Consider the following 18,587-nt stretch of genomic DNA (forward strand, 5'->3'; position numbering starts at 1 on the left):
TATGGTTAATGAGTTTAAAAGGATTTCTGACAATCCTGGAGCTATTTACATGAACAATCTAAACTGTTTAATCTGCACAACTTTGCTTTGTTCAAAAATCTGGATGGTGTCTGAGTAATGCTCAGTGTTAAAGGATGTTTCTTTCCTGGCTTACTGAGCGTAAAAATTAACACAGTAAGTTCCAAGCTGAACTCACAGAGAAAACAGGACTGAAGACGCAGAGTACAGATGTATGTGTTTCTGTAGCCTAGTTAGCTTCTCCATTGCTGTAATTAGAAAATGCCTATAAAAGTAAACAGATTCTTTGCTTCATTGTTCACAGACATTTGAAAGGGACACATACCAGAAAAAGGCATGCTTTTTTTCGGGGTTGGGAGAACTACTGAAACAAAGACCACACCAGAATACATAGCCATTTTAAAAAGCCCTTAAGAATAGAGAGACTTCTCAATCAGACAGGATTCACCACATGTTTTAGAAGGAACCAAAGAAATATATTATCTAGAGATTTTGATTCATAGCAGAAAGGTAGCAAACAAAGGAATTAGAAGATAAGTAATGTCTATGTAAAACAACTGAAATTTTAACTCTCTCTCTCTTAACGCATCTGTTACTTTCCCAGGAACTCCACAGATGAGATGATGAAGCAAAATATGTTTATTACTTATAGTAACTCCTTCCTATTCCTTAGGTTAGCTAGAAAACGGAACATGAAAGATACAACAGAGAGCCAAGTGTGATGGAGTATCTAAACAAAGAACTGGCTGCATCTATCCTTCAGAGCAAATAGGCGGTGAGAGGACAGACAGGTCTTTTAATCTCTAGTTACAACACTATGGGGTGGAGTTGCCCAGAAAGAAAGGCTTGTGCACAATAATGTACAGCCAGGTCTTACCATCAGTAATCAGCCTTGAACATTCACAAGATAAGTAATTGTAAAACATAATGTTTATGGGTACAGGTTTTGGTTCTTATTAAGTTTAACAAATTCACCCAGACATGACAAAAAAAGAGAAGGATTTGAAGGTACCCAGCTTTTATACTTGCCTAAGAGACCCCAAGATCTCCCTTATACGTATATGCAGATGAGGAAGGTGACAAGGAGTGGGATTCAGCTCCAGATCCAGACACCTAAATTCAGGTGTCTCCCTGCCAGTGTGCATACACATTTCGTTACAGTCAGCGATCAACAGATCCAGTACAACCTACCTAGCAAGCTATCCAGTATCTGAGTATTACTTGGAGGGATCCAAATCCACCTGTATACTCCATTGACTGTACTGAGTAGAAGTTCAGATAGTTGCAAAGCCCTCATGAAATGTTACGCCTCACTAAGCACGCATGTTTTGAGACTGACACATCTCAGAAACATAAGAAATAAAAAGCATGGCTATACTTTTGAAATGCAGAGACCAGCTCTCAGAGACTTCATAACAATGACTATTGAAGATTTGCTTATGACTTCTTGAAGAATTAATTTCTCATTCAATTAATGAAACAAAGTCAAAAAGGCTACCAAACATTTACCACCAAAATTAAATAGATGCATGATATGTCTTATCTAGTAGCTCATCTTTTAGCACTTTACTGGAAGTCTAAAGGTGAAAGCAGGTGAAAAGTACTCCATAAAATCCTTTGATATTGGTCAATTCACACAGACATTTTGAAGTGATTTACATAAATATTCTATTACTTATCAGAAATATCATGTTTTGGGGGGAAATATAGACAGTATTTCATGTAACCTCAAATGCAAGACTAACAAATGGCTCTTCAACCATAGACTTTACAAGATCCCCGGGACTCAATGATATACTGTGCTAACTTATTCACATAATCATTATGACTTGTATGCTTTTTTTTCTTTTTGTCTTCTCTTCTGTTGTCATGGCAGGAATGCCTGTACCATTCATTATTTTATGTGCCCCTACAGATTTCATTCAGTGCCTCTAAAGATGAACAATCATGTCTTTTTATGCCCTCAAGAGTTGTAAAATTCTCATGTGAGCTGGACCGTTCCACCCTCATTTGTGTATCTTTTTGTTAATTTTTGCTCTAAATTTTCAGGTATGTTGAATAATTATAAAAATAAATAAATAAAAATTCAACTGATGGTGACCTGTAAGTACTGTAATAAAGGGACACCACCAATACATTTCCTGTCTATTCCACAGATATCCCAGCGTGCTCTATCAAAACTTCTAATTGGAAAAGAATGTTTTAACTGCACCAAAAAGAAGGGCATGTGAGGACTGTTTTTCCTTATTTCCTAACTTAGTCTCCCTAACAATACATGCAGATAATTCAGATTATTCATTCTATTGTGTATGTCCTTAATTTGACAAGCACTAAGTTTAAAAAAAAATTTTAAAGTGAAAAAAATTGAAGCCTCATGCCCCACCTTTGTTAGCACAGCAAAACGTTACCCGTAACTTGTCATATCTACTGGTCTAGATAAAGACACAACTGAGGCATTGTAAGATCAAAGTCCTATTAGTTAAATGTGGAGCTCAGCTTTAGCAAAATGCCTAACAAAACGTGATCATAACTTGGCGGAAGGGTTGTGATGAAGGTTTCAAGATTGCTATATGCATGAATGAAACTAGAAAGGATCTTGTTCCTTCTTTTCACCATCTTTAAAGCCAGATTTTACATTCTCTTTGTAATATGAGATAAACATCATTACAGAAACCATACTGGTATAGCAAGTTTGCCAATTTTTTGCCTATGATAAAATTTAAATAGGAAAAAGCTCATAGCTTTTAACCTCAACCCACACTGTACAATCTACAGAAATAACCATAAATCACATACTTTTCCTTGGAGTGTCTGAATACCAAAAAGACGATGAAGAAACTCAACCAAATGATTTTTCTCTCCTGTTTGGTGAGAAAACTCCTTCCAGACCCTGATGGTGACTGTCTGACACATTAGTTTGCCAATGGGATTAATACAGTTATCAACACAGAAGAATGGTGAGTTACCGCAGTGAGTTCAAACCCAAGATTTTCCAGAGACTCCTTGTGCCATCCTGCCTTGGAAGCAACCATTTCTCCATGTGCCACAAGTTTGTCAAAAGCATTGCCAGAAGACCAAGACCTCTCCTGTTTTATTGTAAGTACATACACCATCACTGCTCAGACGCCATGCACTTTTGGACAAAGGCTTCTGACACCGTAAGTTGTCCTGGTCTTTACTGATCAAAGAGTAGGAGACATGAAACCTGAACCAGATATTGTCTTTTCAATCCAGAACTTTATTTTTCACTTTACTTCCATTTTGCCAAAATAAGAAAAAAGCTTTGACTTCATCCCGATATGACTTTTTTTCAGTTGCTGCAAAAATTAAACTGTTATCTTTCAGCTGCTGCTTCGCAGTAGGATCCAGCACAACATACAGAGGGATCATTTTAAGTGTCATTCTTAGTTAATCAACTCAACTGCCTGGAAGTCTTCCATCTAGTACCCATGAAGGCTAAACATCACCACAACACATGATGTTAAATTTGCAGGCTAGTTTCCAGTACTGTTTTAATACAACTTCTACCAGTAGCCATCCCAATTTTTTTCTGAGTACCTTTAATTAAATTGTAGCTGAGGTTACTTGATATTTCTAAAACCATTAGCTACGTGCACATGAATACTCAGGAAAATAACATTAAACAAACATCTCTTTGTCCATATCTTTAAGTATCCTAAATGCTGTTCATCTTTTCCCAAATTGCCAAGTCTTAATGCCAACTTAGTTTCTCCTATGTAACAAAAACCCTTAAAAACAGTAGCAGGCACATTTCTGAACAATGGTGGAGGGGCAAACACAACCAAACTGACATTTTCTATTTGTTAAAGGTGGGTAACAATAAATCACACTTTACAAAATGGCAAGCCAAAACTAGCAGAAGCAACTAATCTCTTTATTTAAAACATATCCCCTAGCATTTTAAGCCCTGATACTGTGTAATATTTAGTTTCTTTCACATTTATGCCCCCAGGGTGCTCAACATGTTACTGCAAATTGAGGTAGCACTATCCCTCCCCTTAAGGAATGTATTCATGTCAGTACCTGATCTGCTGCAACATGTTTTAACATCAGAGGGATGACATACCCGCTGCCATCCAGGGGCTTAGTGTTCACTTAGCTATACATACATGTCATATTGTCCCGTGTAAGGCTGAAAACAGCTTGTCCTAAACCAGAACAGTTGTTTCACACACAGGAATCTAGCTCACTCTGTGCTATGCCACATACTGATAAACATCCACTTCGTAATTTTCAAAGTATAGAGTTATTATTGTACTGTTTCCAAAGAAAATTGCTGTGATCATGCCAAATTAGCCTCTTACTTTATTTAGCATTTATGGAGCAGTCACACTGCTACTTCTTTTTGCGACACGCTGTTCAGTGCAGCTTGCATTCCTCCTTCTTCCACTACTGCTTCTTCCACAAGAAGTATCTGTTGCAATCTCTGTCTATGCAGCAATCACTGTTAGCCTCTGTTCCTTTTTTCATTTTGGGATAATAACCATTTCCTCTTCACTCTCTAAATCACATGCAACTTAGAAGCTTAGGCACAGGGTGGGGTTTTTTGGGTGGTCCTCTGGGGACACAGGAGTTGGACTAGATAATCCTTGTGTGTCCCTTCCAACTCTGTTATTCTATGATTCTGTGATTAAGATCTTGCATAAAGTTTACCATTACCAAAGGTCCCTTTCAATCAGATCCTTGCATTTCTCTAAAAAAAAAAGGAGTAAAAAACATTTTTCTTCTAACTTGTGCTCAAACTGCATCTCTTTAAACTACGTATCACTGCTTTCCTTCTCTTGGAGCTTATCTAATACTTAGCTGTTATGTTGTGGCAAAATTTGTAGACAACTGTATGAATGAGGTCTTTGTATAGAATTATATGAAATAACCTTGCTTTTTTATCGTCTCAAAACCTTTACGTGTGTGCTGCAAGCCTGTTCATCAGAATTGCTGCCTGCCCTAATCACCAAGTTTTAAGAATTCAGTTTATCCCTATCTTTTTCCTAATCAGTATCTTTTCATTTTGTATGGTTGTTGAAACTCATTTAAGAGCAAAAATGCAGACATAACTGGACATGTCTGCACTAAGAGCATAAAGAAGGCCAGATCAAGGGCCTGTAACCCTTGAATTCCTGGTCCTTCCCGTAGCATGACCCTGGCCTGTGCCAACATGCATTCTCCCGGGCAATACTTGGGCACAGTTCAAGGGACAACACTGACCCAGGACTCCATTTTAGGACCAGTTCTCTTTAATACTTTCATAAATGACTTGGTTGTAGGACTTAAAGGTATACTGAGTAAGTTTGCGGATGACACCAAACTGGGAGGAGGGGTTGACCCCATCATGGGTAGAGAGGTCTTGCAGAGAGATCTTGACAAATTAGAGAGCTGGGCAATCACCAGCAATATTAAGTTCAACAAGAGCAAGTGCCAGATTCTGCACCCAGAATGGGGCAACCCTAACTACACATACAGTTCTGGGGGTTCTGGTCAACAGCAAGTCGAATATGAGCCAGCAGTGTGACCTGGCAGCCAACAGGGACAGTCAAGTCATGGGGTGTATTAGGCACAGCACCACTAGCTGGTGGAGGGAAGTGACTGTCCCACACTGCTCTGGTGCAGCCTCACCTCCAGTACTGTGTGCAGTTTTGGGTGTCACGATATAAGAAGGACATAAAACTATTAGTGTCCAAAGGAGAACTACAGGTGGGGAAGAGTCTAGAAGGGAAGACCTATGAGGAGCAGCTGAGGTCCCTTGGTTTGTTCAGCCCAGAGCAGAGCAGGCTGAGGGGAGGCCTCATGGCGGCCTGCAGCTCCCTCACGAGGGGAGCGGAGGGGCAGGCACTGAGCTCTGCTCTCTGGGGACAGTGACAGGACCCGAGGGAACAGCATGGAGCTGGGACAGGGGCGGGTCAGGCTGGGTGTTAGTAAAATGTTCTTCACCCAGAGGGTGGTCGGACACCGGGACAGGCTCCCCAGGGCAGTGGGCACAGCGACAAACCTCTCAGAGCTCAAGAAGTGTTTGGACAACGCTCTCAGACACAGGGTTCAATTTTTAAGTGGTCCTGTCTGGAACCAGGAGCTGGACTCGATGATTCTTGAGTCCCAACTCAGGATATTCTGTGATCCTATGATTCTAGGACTGCTCTCAGGAGGTTGCTCCCTGTGTGGGTGTAGTGGAGAGAATTTGTAGCCATGTTGTATGATGCACCATTGGGTCAGACAGCATGGTCTGGACCCAATTTATTTGCTGGAACAAACCCAACACCTGAGACTAAAACTTAAAAACATAAAATATAGAAAGGAATGCATGGATTTTTACAAATATGGTGCATGCCTGACATTAAATCTTTTTTTCCAACCTGTGTACTTCATTTTTTTTCCTTAGAAAGTAATATGAACTGGTCTGTAACCATGTCAGTGTTTTCTGAGTACTGGTAGCTACCACTAACAAAGTGTCTATAGGTGCTATGGAGTATAAATTTCATATAATTCAGCTATTATTTTCGCTGTTTCTTAACTTCTTCTATTTTCAGACACTTTATAACAGAAATTGCCTGCAGTTTTTGTGCACCAGTGGCTCAGGTATGTCTGAGGTCAAAAAAAGCAGCTTGGTACTTTGATGTCACTGCTGGTGACTTTTCATTAGAATTTCATTTGCTTTATAACACACTTATCTTCAAAGTATAATGTAGATCTATAATTTAGATGATTAGCTCCAATCTGATATACAACTCGTAATGAAATAGGAGTATAGTTCATTCTCTACAGACACCAACTGTTTCTATGTATCTTAACAAGAAGGTACAGTTCTACAAAATGAGTATTTCTTCGTCCTGGGAGACAGGCACGTACACAAGAAAATGAAAACACAAATCAAGAGCATTTACCTAAAGCACAGTCTAGTGTCTAGATATGCAAGACCAAGATTCAAGTGTATACACAGCAGTATCTTTGGGAAAATCTGGGCAGTATGTGCTGATTAAAGTCAGCTTCAACTTTGAAGTCTGGTTTACAGGTTTTTGCTACGTATGATGAGATGGTATGAAAGAAACATCACGTACTTTTTAAACTGCCTGAAGTCAGATTTCTTCCAACACAATACACTGAAGCAAATAACACACGTCTTCAATGAAAAATTAAGCTATAAAAGGCCAATTACATAACAGATGAGACATACAGAATTTTCTTGAGTCTCTTGGGCTTATGTGTGACTTTTCCTAATGGACCTGATCACATCCAAAGAAAGCTGTGGAGGTTCAAAAAACAGCCTGAAAGCTGATACATTTAAATAAAAGCATATAATCAACAAACATCATATAGTTCAGTATTAAAACTATTTAGTTTGATAATTATGTTTGGTCTTTCTGTGTAAAAACAAATATTCACACAGAAGAAGAACATGAAAAGCAAAACCTAGGACCTGCAGTGGAGCTCTGAGGCAGTTCTTGAAGCCAGCCAGGAGCCCCATTCATTTCCCAGGGTTTTAATCACATACAGGATGTTTTAAAATGGAAGCTCTATATATTCTTCCAAAGTATAACTAACTCACGTGTGCGTGATCTGGCACATGCACACTGCCCACGTCCGCAGGCTCCTCATGGAAAGAAGAGCACTGCCGGCATGGCTGTGGGTGAGCACTGGGCAGGGAGAAGGAGGAATCCAGCTTGCCCAGCTGCAGCACATCAGCCTGCTGAATGCATCTGAGGTGCTGCAGAGGGAAGTTAGTCATGCCAGGGAAATGTCAGGCCTACCCTGCTTTTCCCATGCACTGTGGTGGAAGTAGGGAGCCATGGTAAATCCATGCATCATTTCCTGCATTTCTGCAACATGAATCTTAAATGATTTCTACCAAAAGGTGCCGGGATCCTCAGCTGGGAGGAAAAAAATGTAGACTGCTATCAGCAACCCAAACAAAACACTTCTCACTTTCCCTGAAGTGCTCTCAGCCCCACGGAGGGGAGACTCCCTGCCTGCTGGCAACTGATTCACAGCTCAGCTCCCTGCCCAGCCCTTGGCAGCGTTGGGAAGTACTGAAGCTGGTGCACACCTGAAATTTAAAAATTCACTTATGCCTAGACAGGAAATAATTCTAACCTGCCACTCCAGTTCCCTGTCGCCTAGAACTAGACAGCAACATCTCCTAACCTCATGGATGACCAACTGCAGTGATAATGTTGGAGCCATATGGTTCAGGTCCTCAAAAGCACATCCAGGAAAGGCCTCTCAGTGATGGCAGCAGGGCTCTGAACACAATCCCTGTCATATTCCTGCAGTCATATTCCTGCTGAGGAGCCCCATTCATCCAGCTGATTCATCCAGCGCCTGCTGTAAGCTGACATTCCTCCTAGCCCAGGGTGGGGCAGCTGCATACGGCAGAGGTATCTCCGGTGAGCACAGCATACCTGGCACAGGAGGAGCTGCCACGTTGCACTGTGGCTGATACACGTGCTCTCCAGGAGCACCCCATGCCCACAGGGAGCTCTGAGGTGTCAGCACCACAGCCTCACCCCACTGTCTGGAGCACAGAATCACAGAAGGGTTGAGGTTGGAAAGGACCTCTGGAAGTCATCTGGTCCAACCCCCTGCACAAGCAGAGACATCTACAGGAGGTTGCCCAGGACCATGACCATGTGGCCTTTGAATATCTCCAAAGAAAGAGACTCCGTAACCTCCCTGGGCAACCTGTTCCAGAACTCCATCACCCACACAGCGAAGAAGTGCTTCCTGATGTGCAGCCTGCAACTCCTGTGTTCCAGTTTATGCCCACTGCCCCTTGTCTTGGCACTGGCCACCACGGAAAAGAGCCTGGCTCCATCTCTTGGCACCTTCCCTTCAAGTATTTATAGTCATTGGTAAGGTCTCCCCCTTGAGCCTCCTCTAGATGGAACAGTCCCAGCTCTCTCAGCCTTTCCTCATAGCAGAGGTGCTCCAGGCCCTCCACCATCTTAGGGGACCTTCATTGGACTCTCCAAGAGCTCCAAGTTTCTCCTGCACTGGGCAGCCCAGAATTGGACACAGGACTGCAGAGGTGGCCTCACCAGCGCTGAGTAGAAGGAAGGATCACCACCCTCAAAACTGCTGGAAACCCTTTGCCTAATGCAGCCAAGGATACCACAAGCCTTCTCAGAAGCAAGGGCCCATTGCTGGCTCATGTTCAACTTGGTGTCCACCAGGACCCCCAGGTTCTTTCTGCAAAGCTGCTTTCCAGCCGCACAGCCCCCAGCACGTACTGGTGCCTGGAGCTTCTCTGCCCTGGCACGTGCCAGCCCCAGCCAGCAGCATCTGCAGAACACACAGCCTAACTCCTGAGACCACCTGTGATCTGCAAAACGGAGGCTGGGAGGTACTAAAACAGACAAAAAGAGCATATGGACAACCACAGCTAGAAATATGTGCATTTGTTAGCATTTAACCTACTTATCAATCTGAACATAAGCTAAGTTTATTTTTATTCTCTGGAATAAAACACTGTAGTTAAAAATACCAGGCGACTGTTTGGGAAGACCATTCCTATCTTGTGAGCAAGAGCTGGAAATTATTATCTCTATTTTAAAGACACAAAACTGCGAAGGAAAGAAACATAGAAGCTCAATGAAATCAGTGGAAGAATCTCATTGATTTCATCAACAAGAGGACTGAGTCCAAGGACTATAACCTCTCAGAGCAAAAAAGACATCAGATAAGGACTGTAAACATTCCTGTGAAGGACACACTATCCTTAGGTATAGAAGATATGTTTACAGGAACAGGAGAAACTAAATGGACACTGACACAGAAGGATGCAAAATGGGGACTCTTGCTCAAGAGACACTGAACCTCAGCCACTGAATTGTGTGCTTGATGCAAAGCACTTCTGTCAAAGGTGCCTGTTTTTCTCAGCTGAAAAGCTGTGAATGAACTCTCAGAGCACTGCCAAAAACAGTATTCCAGCAGAGCAACTGCAGGTAGTCAGTAATACCCTGAAGCATTAACATTTCTACAGCTGGAGGAAAGAATTCAAGGTTTTAATTATTTACTAATTGATCTGTACCACAACTACTAGTTGCTAAGCTGTAAGGGCTATGCTGCTCTGCATATGAAGACCTGGTACAAGTCTCTGAAGTTCTGGGAAATATTTTTTTCTTATCCCACCTTACTATGCTCTTTCCTTTTCCTCCCCTCTCTCTGTATCTTTCAAACTGTTTATTTTTTCAAGCAGTTGCCTGTGCTATGTTCATTCTTTTGGCTGCTCTGTCCTGAAGTAAAACAGCCCAGTCCCTTGCCAGTTATTTCCCTTTGTCTTGCCAATGTTACTAAAAGAAGACTTGCTTGTTGGCATGCATCTCCTCCCTCACTGGCTACCCAGAACAGAAGCATTAGTTAGAAAAACAATTGACTGATTCAGATGCAACTTCATATTGCCTAAAAGTTATGCACTGCCACAGCTACCTTCCCCGGGACTCAGAGCGTTATGTTATGCTTGCAGCCTCTCTACACAGTGCTTGGGGAATAGGACGCATCTGCTTGACTCATTTGTCTCCCATTTTACTTTAGTCTCTTAGTCCCGACACTGCATGCATGCTGGCTCTTCCTAGGCTTCCTACTGTGGTGAGCCAAGTGGTCCCACAACAGGAAATCTAAGAAACAAGTAAATCTGCACTAGAGAGAGCCAAATTTGATGTGTTTTATTTCGGACACTCCTTCAGCATTATACCAAGGAAATCCCATACTCTCAAGCTTAAGATATACCCAATCACATACTGCACAAACTCTTTACGCATGCTGTAATAAACCCCAGAAGTTGGAAGCCTTACAAGTGAGGGATGAATCTGTTCATGTTAATTAGCCCAGTGGCCAGAAGACTCTCCCCTGTGTGGTCCTTTAACACACAAACCTCCGAACCTCCTTGTTCAAGTCAGGAGCAAACAAATATACAAATACAGCATGATGCCACCAAGAGGAAGGAACGCTGAGCAAAGTTGCTTAAATCTTGTTGCTCTGCTGAGCTCTGATGCCAAAGTCAGCTTTAAGAAGAGACACCTGTTCTTACTTAGAATCCAGATGACACCTCCTCTCATCAGTAGACATCTTCAACTGGATTTTAAGTAAGTTGATTGTCCTGGTTTCAGGTAGGACAGAGTTAATTTTCCTCCTAGTAGCTGGTAGGGTGCTATGTTTTGGATTAGGAGGAGAAGAGCGCTGATAACATGCTGATGTTTTAATTGTTGTAGAGCAATGCTTACACCAAGCCAAGGACTTTTCAGCTTCTCACTCTGTCCTGCCAGCGGGCAGGCTAGGGGTGCAGCAGGAGCTGGGAGGGGACAGACCCAGGACAGCTGACCCAAACTGGCCAAAGGGGTATTCCATACCATCTGATGTCATGCTGAACAATATATAGGGGTGGCTAGCCGGGGTGGGGGGCCGGCTGCTCGAGGATAGGCTGGGCATCGGTCAGCGGGTGGTGAGCAATTGCATTGTGCATCACTTATTTCGTACACATTATTATTATTAATACTATTATTATTATTATTTTTCCTGTCTTAATAAACTGTCTTCACCTCAACTCACAGGCTTCACTTTCCCATTTCTCTCCCCCATCCCGGAGAGGGAGGGGGGAGGGTGAGCGAACGGCTGTGTGGTGTTTAGCTGCCAGCCGGGCTAAACCACAACATTGATTTAGTGTTTAAGTAAGTTGACCTAGCTTCTACCTGCAGCCACCAATGGTTTTACCAATACCTGTTTACAAGAACGGGGTCACAAAAGTATGGAAAGAGAGAGCAAGTAGCAGCACAATGCCCTTCTCAGACTGGGAGCATTCAAGCCAACTGGTCCCATTTTCCAGGAGAATGCCCTGCCATTTTCTAGGAGACTCATCTTAGAGTAACCTGAGCTCCAAGCAGAAACAGTGCAGAAGCACTCAGCTCCAGAGGAACAGTAGAGTCAAATGGAGAAGAACATGGGGAATTAAGACGTATCTCGTGTCATAAGGCATATCTCAGTAGTTTGAGGGCCTCCGTTAGCAGTGCAGTTTTGGCCTGCGGTGTTTAGCTCTGCCTTGACCCTGCCTGTACCTTGATGTTACAGTATGACCAAAGGGACACTCTGCTCAGTTGGAGGTGCCCCATGTAAGATGTGTAAGATTTGTGGGGGCTCACCTCTGAAGAATGAGGGACACCAAAGGGCTAATGAGGCATCTTTTGGCTGCTAGAAGCAAGGGACTGCCCAGGAAGGGACATCGCCATCTCCACAGCCACGGTGCTATTACAAGCAGAAACCACAGAGCTCTATGTACATTATAATATTGTAATTAATATTTCTCAAGAGAACAAATGGAGCACTTACCTGTATTTATGAATGATGGCATTAAATAATCTTCCATCACGCCAGCAGGTAGTGAAATTTTCACAACGGATTCCAGCATAACCCTCAGTTGTCTGCTGCGACCACAGGAGCAATCTCTCTTTAGCAGACATGTCCTCTGACTCACCAGTAACGTGGATATCAGATATCTAAAATACAATTAATGTAAGTATTACAGTTACATATAATACTCAATAGTATTTAAAGGATTGCAGAAAAACACTCTTCAGTAGTGAATATTTTTCTTTCTTTGGCATCTGCATATATCATCATAAATGAATATAATTATTCACATACTAAGTTAATATTATTTCTTATCATATCCCTATACACTCTTGGTGTCTTCATTATGAAACACAAAGGGTGTAGTATCACCATTCTCATCAGCCAATTCTCAGCCTCAATTTCTGGGGACACTATAATACTCTTACACAATGAGAAATACTTAAATATGTCTACTTTATGCTGATAATGTGAATAATAATCTATTTTTATATGTTATACCCATTATACATAAATGTTATATAATTACATAATACAATATGTGCTATATGTAGATAATCACACCTACATAATATCCATATTTATACCATACATATTATACGTATTTTATTTAGCTATAATAACTAACTGTTTCTCTCTTAATACAGGTTAAATTATATTCAGCAGTTCAGTGACAAAACAGTCATTAATATTAAAAATGACATGAATGATTTTAAGAAAACATTTTCCAAGAAACATTTTAGGAATGATTGAAAGATTCTAACTAAAAATTTTACCCCAGATATAGAGGATTTGGTTTTGTATTCTCTAAGTATTACCATCTTTGTGTCAGACAAAGCAGGAAAGCTGGAAAGTACCGGTAATTTTACATACAAATACTATTTTCTCGTAGATGGTCATAATGACGCTTCCTGGCCTCTGAATTCAAAGGTTTCTTCCATCTGGGATCTTCCTGGGGGAATTCAGACAGGCCAGGCTGCAAATTACAGTTTCCTTCTCCCATTAGAGCCACACAGGACCCAGTGGCAGGAACAAAGAGATGCAGCTTTCCTAGTGGTGCTACTCAACACCTACCAGGAGGTGGTGGGAAGCACTAGGAGGCAGGGGACAAAAGGAAGAGACCTGGAGATGTCAGGGCAATAAAGTTACCATGCTTGAACCACATTTCACACTTTCAGGGGATGATGAGCATTTACAGCCACCTGGTAAATTTTAAGTTTAATGTAGGGAACAAATTAACTTCAATTATTTTCTAACTAAGTATCAACAAAATCCCAAGTTGTGAAACCAGTTCTTCAGATACTTATCAAAGGCCATCATATCTACTGGCTCAAGGTAAGGGAAGGATACAGATAACCCCTGCTAGAAAGCAAAAATCTTAACTGTTAAACTAGCCCATAAATAGCCTCCAAATAAGCAAGAGCAGTTTTGCTTCCTAATGTCCACAGCTTCAACACTGACCATTTTTAAGAAAAATCAAAGGAAAAAAACCCTTTCTTTGTTTAAAACACTGAAGAGAAACACTTACAGCTGTGATTGTTCATAAATCTTTAGGTGTCGAAATGCTGCATGGAATATTTACTACATGAAATCACAGGAAGTATAGGATGTATGAGTCTTAAATCTGAAATCAACAGGGAAAGCAACGTGGCAAAAGACCAACTTAAAATCTCTTTGAAAATTTTCTTGTAGAACTCTATGAAATTCATCCTCAGTGTAAAAGTTCCTTTCTTTTGGTTACCTTTATTCCATGGTACTTCAAAGCAAGAAAGCAAACCAAATATTTTTTCAGTAGCTTTAGTTTCTATTCATGACAGAACAACCAGACCACAATGTAAATGAAGTCAAGCATTTACCACTTATCCGGCCAACGCTTCTGAAAGAGATGATGTCATCTGGAAGTGCCAGATGTCTAACAAAAAAATAAAAGCGATATTTTTTTCCTGTCTTTTTCAGAAAGCCCTCTGTGTGTAACCTTTAAGAATCACATTTTTCAATAAATTTTAACATAAGCAAGTGAGCAATGCAATTTGCTAATGGCCATTCCTTGCCGCTACGTTCAAACCTTTGGCCTCCTTCACGGTTAATTGAACTGTGTTGGCTATGTACATTTCCAACTGCAGAGTGCAAACACAGCATATTTGAGTGCATGTTAGATTCCTCCAGCAGAAAGTGATTTCAGATATCAAGGCAATTTCTGAAGGTCATGCTTGTATCTGTTATTACACGTAAACAGCATTTGTGGCTATGGTCACAGACAGAAGGAGAGCAGTTCTCCTGAAAGATACCCACTAAGCAAGTTTTCAGCCCAGGTTCTGGATGGCTAAAGCATGAATTTAGCTCATTACCCTAAGATCAATAGGATTTTGATCAAATATCCTCTGAGTTACCATTTCACAGCCTAGCTGGCCAGCTGAAGAAAAAGGAACAGACTACACTGGCTTCAAAAACTAAAGTTGTTTTATACTCACGGAAGTAGCCCCTCTCAACGCAGGTTAAGGAACACTAATATTATTAGCTTTAGATCTGTAACAACCTAAGAACTTCTGTTTCTTAATTAAAATATTTCAGATTCTAAGGCTAAGATTTCAGACTTGGTCATAAACACTGAATTCATATTTTAAAAGTGTAAAAATACAAAGGAGGGAAACAGTGAGTCAAAGAGCTGTATTTTCTTATGCTTACAAATAGGAGCTGTAGTTTGCAGGACACTCTGTTAACTCATAACACTTAACAAATAAAATACTACTCCCAGAAAATAGGGTATCAGAGAGAACACGTCTTCCCTTTCATACACAAATAATGACAGTATAGATATTTTTCTACTAGCTATGCAATATTTTATATTTATAGTATCATTTATCACAGGAAAGAAAAAGAAGTATTAAATTAAGGAATACTGGAACTGAAAATAGTTAGGGGCAATCAAATTTTTTATTGTACAAATTTCATTCAGATATCCCACAAACCTAGCAAACCAACCCACTACAATCCATTAGTAGAAGACATTTGTTCTTTGAGCATGGAACAAATTACTGAGTTTGCGTGGGCTTAAACAATTGCTTGCTGGGGATCCAGCTCTCCAAATTATCTCATAAAGCCTGTGAATTACAAGTTATACATGAAAAACTGTCAGAGGTAACTCTCTGGACAGCCCTAGTATCTCATGATCAGTCTTAAACGGCACCAAACACCTTATTTCTTGTTTCTAACTAATTAGTTCACCTCTGCCACTGCAAGTGTTTGTAGCTCTGCCTGTAAATTCTCTCTGCACCACACAGTACGCGAAATCTGTACACCAAAAAGCCTCACGATCAGAAGTTGCACTGATTTCAGTGATGCAGTTCTGAGTCCAAAGAAAAGAGTAGACTAGCATAAATTGCAAGGAGTATTTCCTCTGATTCCACCCTACTCCAAATATTTTGCAGTCTAAACTGAACATAATGGACTTAACTATACAAAAGTATAGAATCAGCTACAGATGATACACAGATGTGTGATGTAAAATGAATAAAATGTATTCAGATGTTAGCTAGCCCTAAAAGAGAAAAGTCTGAAGAATATAAAGAAACGAAAAAAAAATACATCAATTATGAAGACATTTCAGACTTTCAAGGCCAGGATGGATGGGGCTTTGAGCAACCTGATCTACTGGGTGGCATCCCTGCCCATGGCAGGGGGTTGGAACTAGGTGATCTTTAAGGTCCCTTCCAACCCAAACCATTCTGTGATTCTGTCATTTTAAAAAGCTTACTTGAACCAAAACATTCCTGACTATCAAACAGAAGGCGGGAATATTTATGCCCTATTTTCCATCTAAGTAGCTAAGTAGTTATGCGTTGTGTTTGAAAAGGATTGTTTGACAGCATGTTGAGGGAAGTGCAGTTATACGAATGGAATTTGAACTTGCATGTGATCACAAGAACTCATCTCCCCTGACGTTACTGTTGGACTTTGTGAATTTCCATTTGGCCATAAATGTAAATGCTTCTATTCAGCTCTATGCAAGTCTCTCTGGAGCCATGTGTCCAGCTTTGGACAACACCCTCAAAAATTTTTGGATCAGTTGGAGAAGACTGGAAGAGAAAAACAAGGAAGACAGAAATCTAAAAATGCATGGCCTGTTAGGAAAGATTGAAAAAATGTGTTTAGTTAGTCTAAAGCAGGGAAAACTGAGGAGAAATATGACAACAGTCTTCAAATATGTAAAAAGCTGTGTAAAAAAACACCAGTAATAAATCAAATCTTCTGGGAATAGGAAAAGAACTGATGAGTTTAAAATGGGCATAGGTGTTTTCAGCTTAAAAGCCTTTATAATACAAAAGACAGATAAGCACTAGAATTAATTACTCAGGAAGGATGTGAAACGAGCAGCATGGCAGTCACAGAAGAACAAGCTATGCATAACAGTCAGGAATGGTTTTCATGAAGTTGTCTTGCCTTCAGGTACAGAGATGACACAGATGACCTCTTCAGAACCTTTTCACTGCTAGTTTTGTAGTTCCATCAATTATAAATCTCCTTCATTCACCAGCACCAAAGGGGGATTGCATCTGCTTCATGTTTTACAAGGGAGCAAACAATGCCAATAAAGCAGAACTTCTGACTTTTGCACCCTTGCTCTGCAAATCACATTGCAGAACAACTGACATCTCTCCCTCCCTTAGCTGTACTACACGAAAACACCAGATTACATGATGGTGGGATGTAGTTGGAAGGTGTCTTGCTGTATTACAACTATTTGAAATGATAACTGAAATAATAAACAGATGACTACTTAACAAGAAGTATTTTACTGAATAAGCCGGTTACAAAAAAAAACATTTTTTTAAATTCCGAAGGGAAGTACATCACCTCTAACCTGATCCAAATACATTTTTCTTCTTGCAGATTATTATTAGTACCATAGAAAAGACATTCGCTCTTATTAGACACTGTAGGTAGCAAAAAGTTGTCTTGGCTGTAATCTCCTCAGCTAACAGTTGACTAGTGGAAGTAGGTTATTCTGTTTATATATTAGTTTAACCATATCCTTCCTAGAAAAAAATCACATTCATGAACTGTAACTGAACCTACCACAGATTAAGCTGGAAGAGTAACAGTGATGGCTGATGCTGTGATACAGAGAAGCCATTGGTTTCTACACAAGTTGACAACCATAAAAACTGGTGCTAACACCAGCTGGTAGCTATCTTTTGCTGATACTCATTGAAAGTCATGGCTTGTTTCAACACAGTGACTGTATCCTCTACAGAGAAGCCAAAACTAGAGACTTGGTTTCCTACTCTACCTGCACTTTGCTAAAACATCACTGACAAGGGGGCTGTCATAGGAAGCCTGTTTCAGTCTTGAGTGTCAACTTCTTGATCTTAGTGCAAGCTGCCATCTGCTCTAGAACAGCCCTAAGTTAGAACAGTATCAGAGAGAACAGTATCAGAGAATATCTTGCTTGTGGAAGTCAACCTCTCGTACTAGAAAAAAGGGCTGTAGAAACGAGGCCCAGGCAGAGCGTAAAAAAACTTATATCTCCATGTTCTCAGTGAACAGTCAAGAATGAACAGAACATCCCAGTTGCTTGAGTTTTGCAAATAGGAAAACAGAGCTAATGCAATAGAACATGTGTGAACACAAAATCATAATTGTGTCACATGCATAATAAGGAAAGACATATTAATGTGTCACAGAAAGAGGCTCTAAGGACAAGGACATATTCAACATATTCCAGTAGTGGTTATCATGCTGTTTCAGCAGATAAAATGTCAGACCTTTGCTACAGTGCAAATTAGCTCACTGCACTAATCAGTTTCCTCTAGTACATGCTTCTTGGTATGGCAAGCCAACATGCTTCCAAACATCAGGCACAGCTGCAGCACTGTGTAAGCTGAGCACACATTACGGCCTGAATAAGCTGACAAGGCGAGTGTGTGCCACTGACCTCTGCAATTATGGCAAAGCAAATGGTAAAACCAGTGAGACTGGTAACTGCAAACCTTGCGTATCAGCTCAGGCTGCTATCAGCAACTTTGTGGATTTGTATAAATAACAGCTTTACTGTTCTATACTAAAATACAAGATATTCAAATACCTGTTTAATTCTCAAAAGCAATCAAAGAGAAAATGGTCATGACTTTGTAAACTAAGCTCAAGTCTGAAATTTAGTTTTCTTCCTGGGTTTCTTTTCAGGTCAAAGCTAGGTGCTTTTAGAATTATTTGCATTC

General features: G+C 40.7%; 1 protein-coding gene across 18 annotated transcripts in view; it reads right to left on the reverse strand.

The window, feature by feature from the left end:
- The window catches only part of DST (dystonin), a 301,653-nt gene that overhangs the window by 151,337 nt on the left and 131,729 nt on the right, over positions 1-18,587 (reverse strand). For all 18 annotated transcript variants that reach the window (XM_035542995.2, XM_035542999.2, XM_035543008.1 and 15 more), the window contains one exon: positions 12,349-12,515. In XM_035542995.2, the coding sequence (XP_035398888.1) occupies positions 12,349-12,515 (167 nt within the window). The remainder of the gene's footprint in view (positions 1-12,348; positions 12,516-18,587) is intronic.

This window comes from Cygnus atratus, chromosome 3, assembly GCF_013377495.2.
Source record: "Cygnus atratus isolate AKBS03 ecotype Queensland, Australia chromosome 3, CAtr_DNAZoo_HiC_assembly, whole genome shotgun sequence".
Taxonomy (NCBI): Eukaryota; Metazoa; Chordata; class Aves; order Anseriformes; family Anatidae; genus Cygnus; species Cygnus atratus.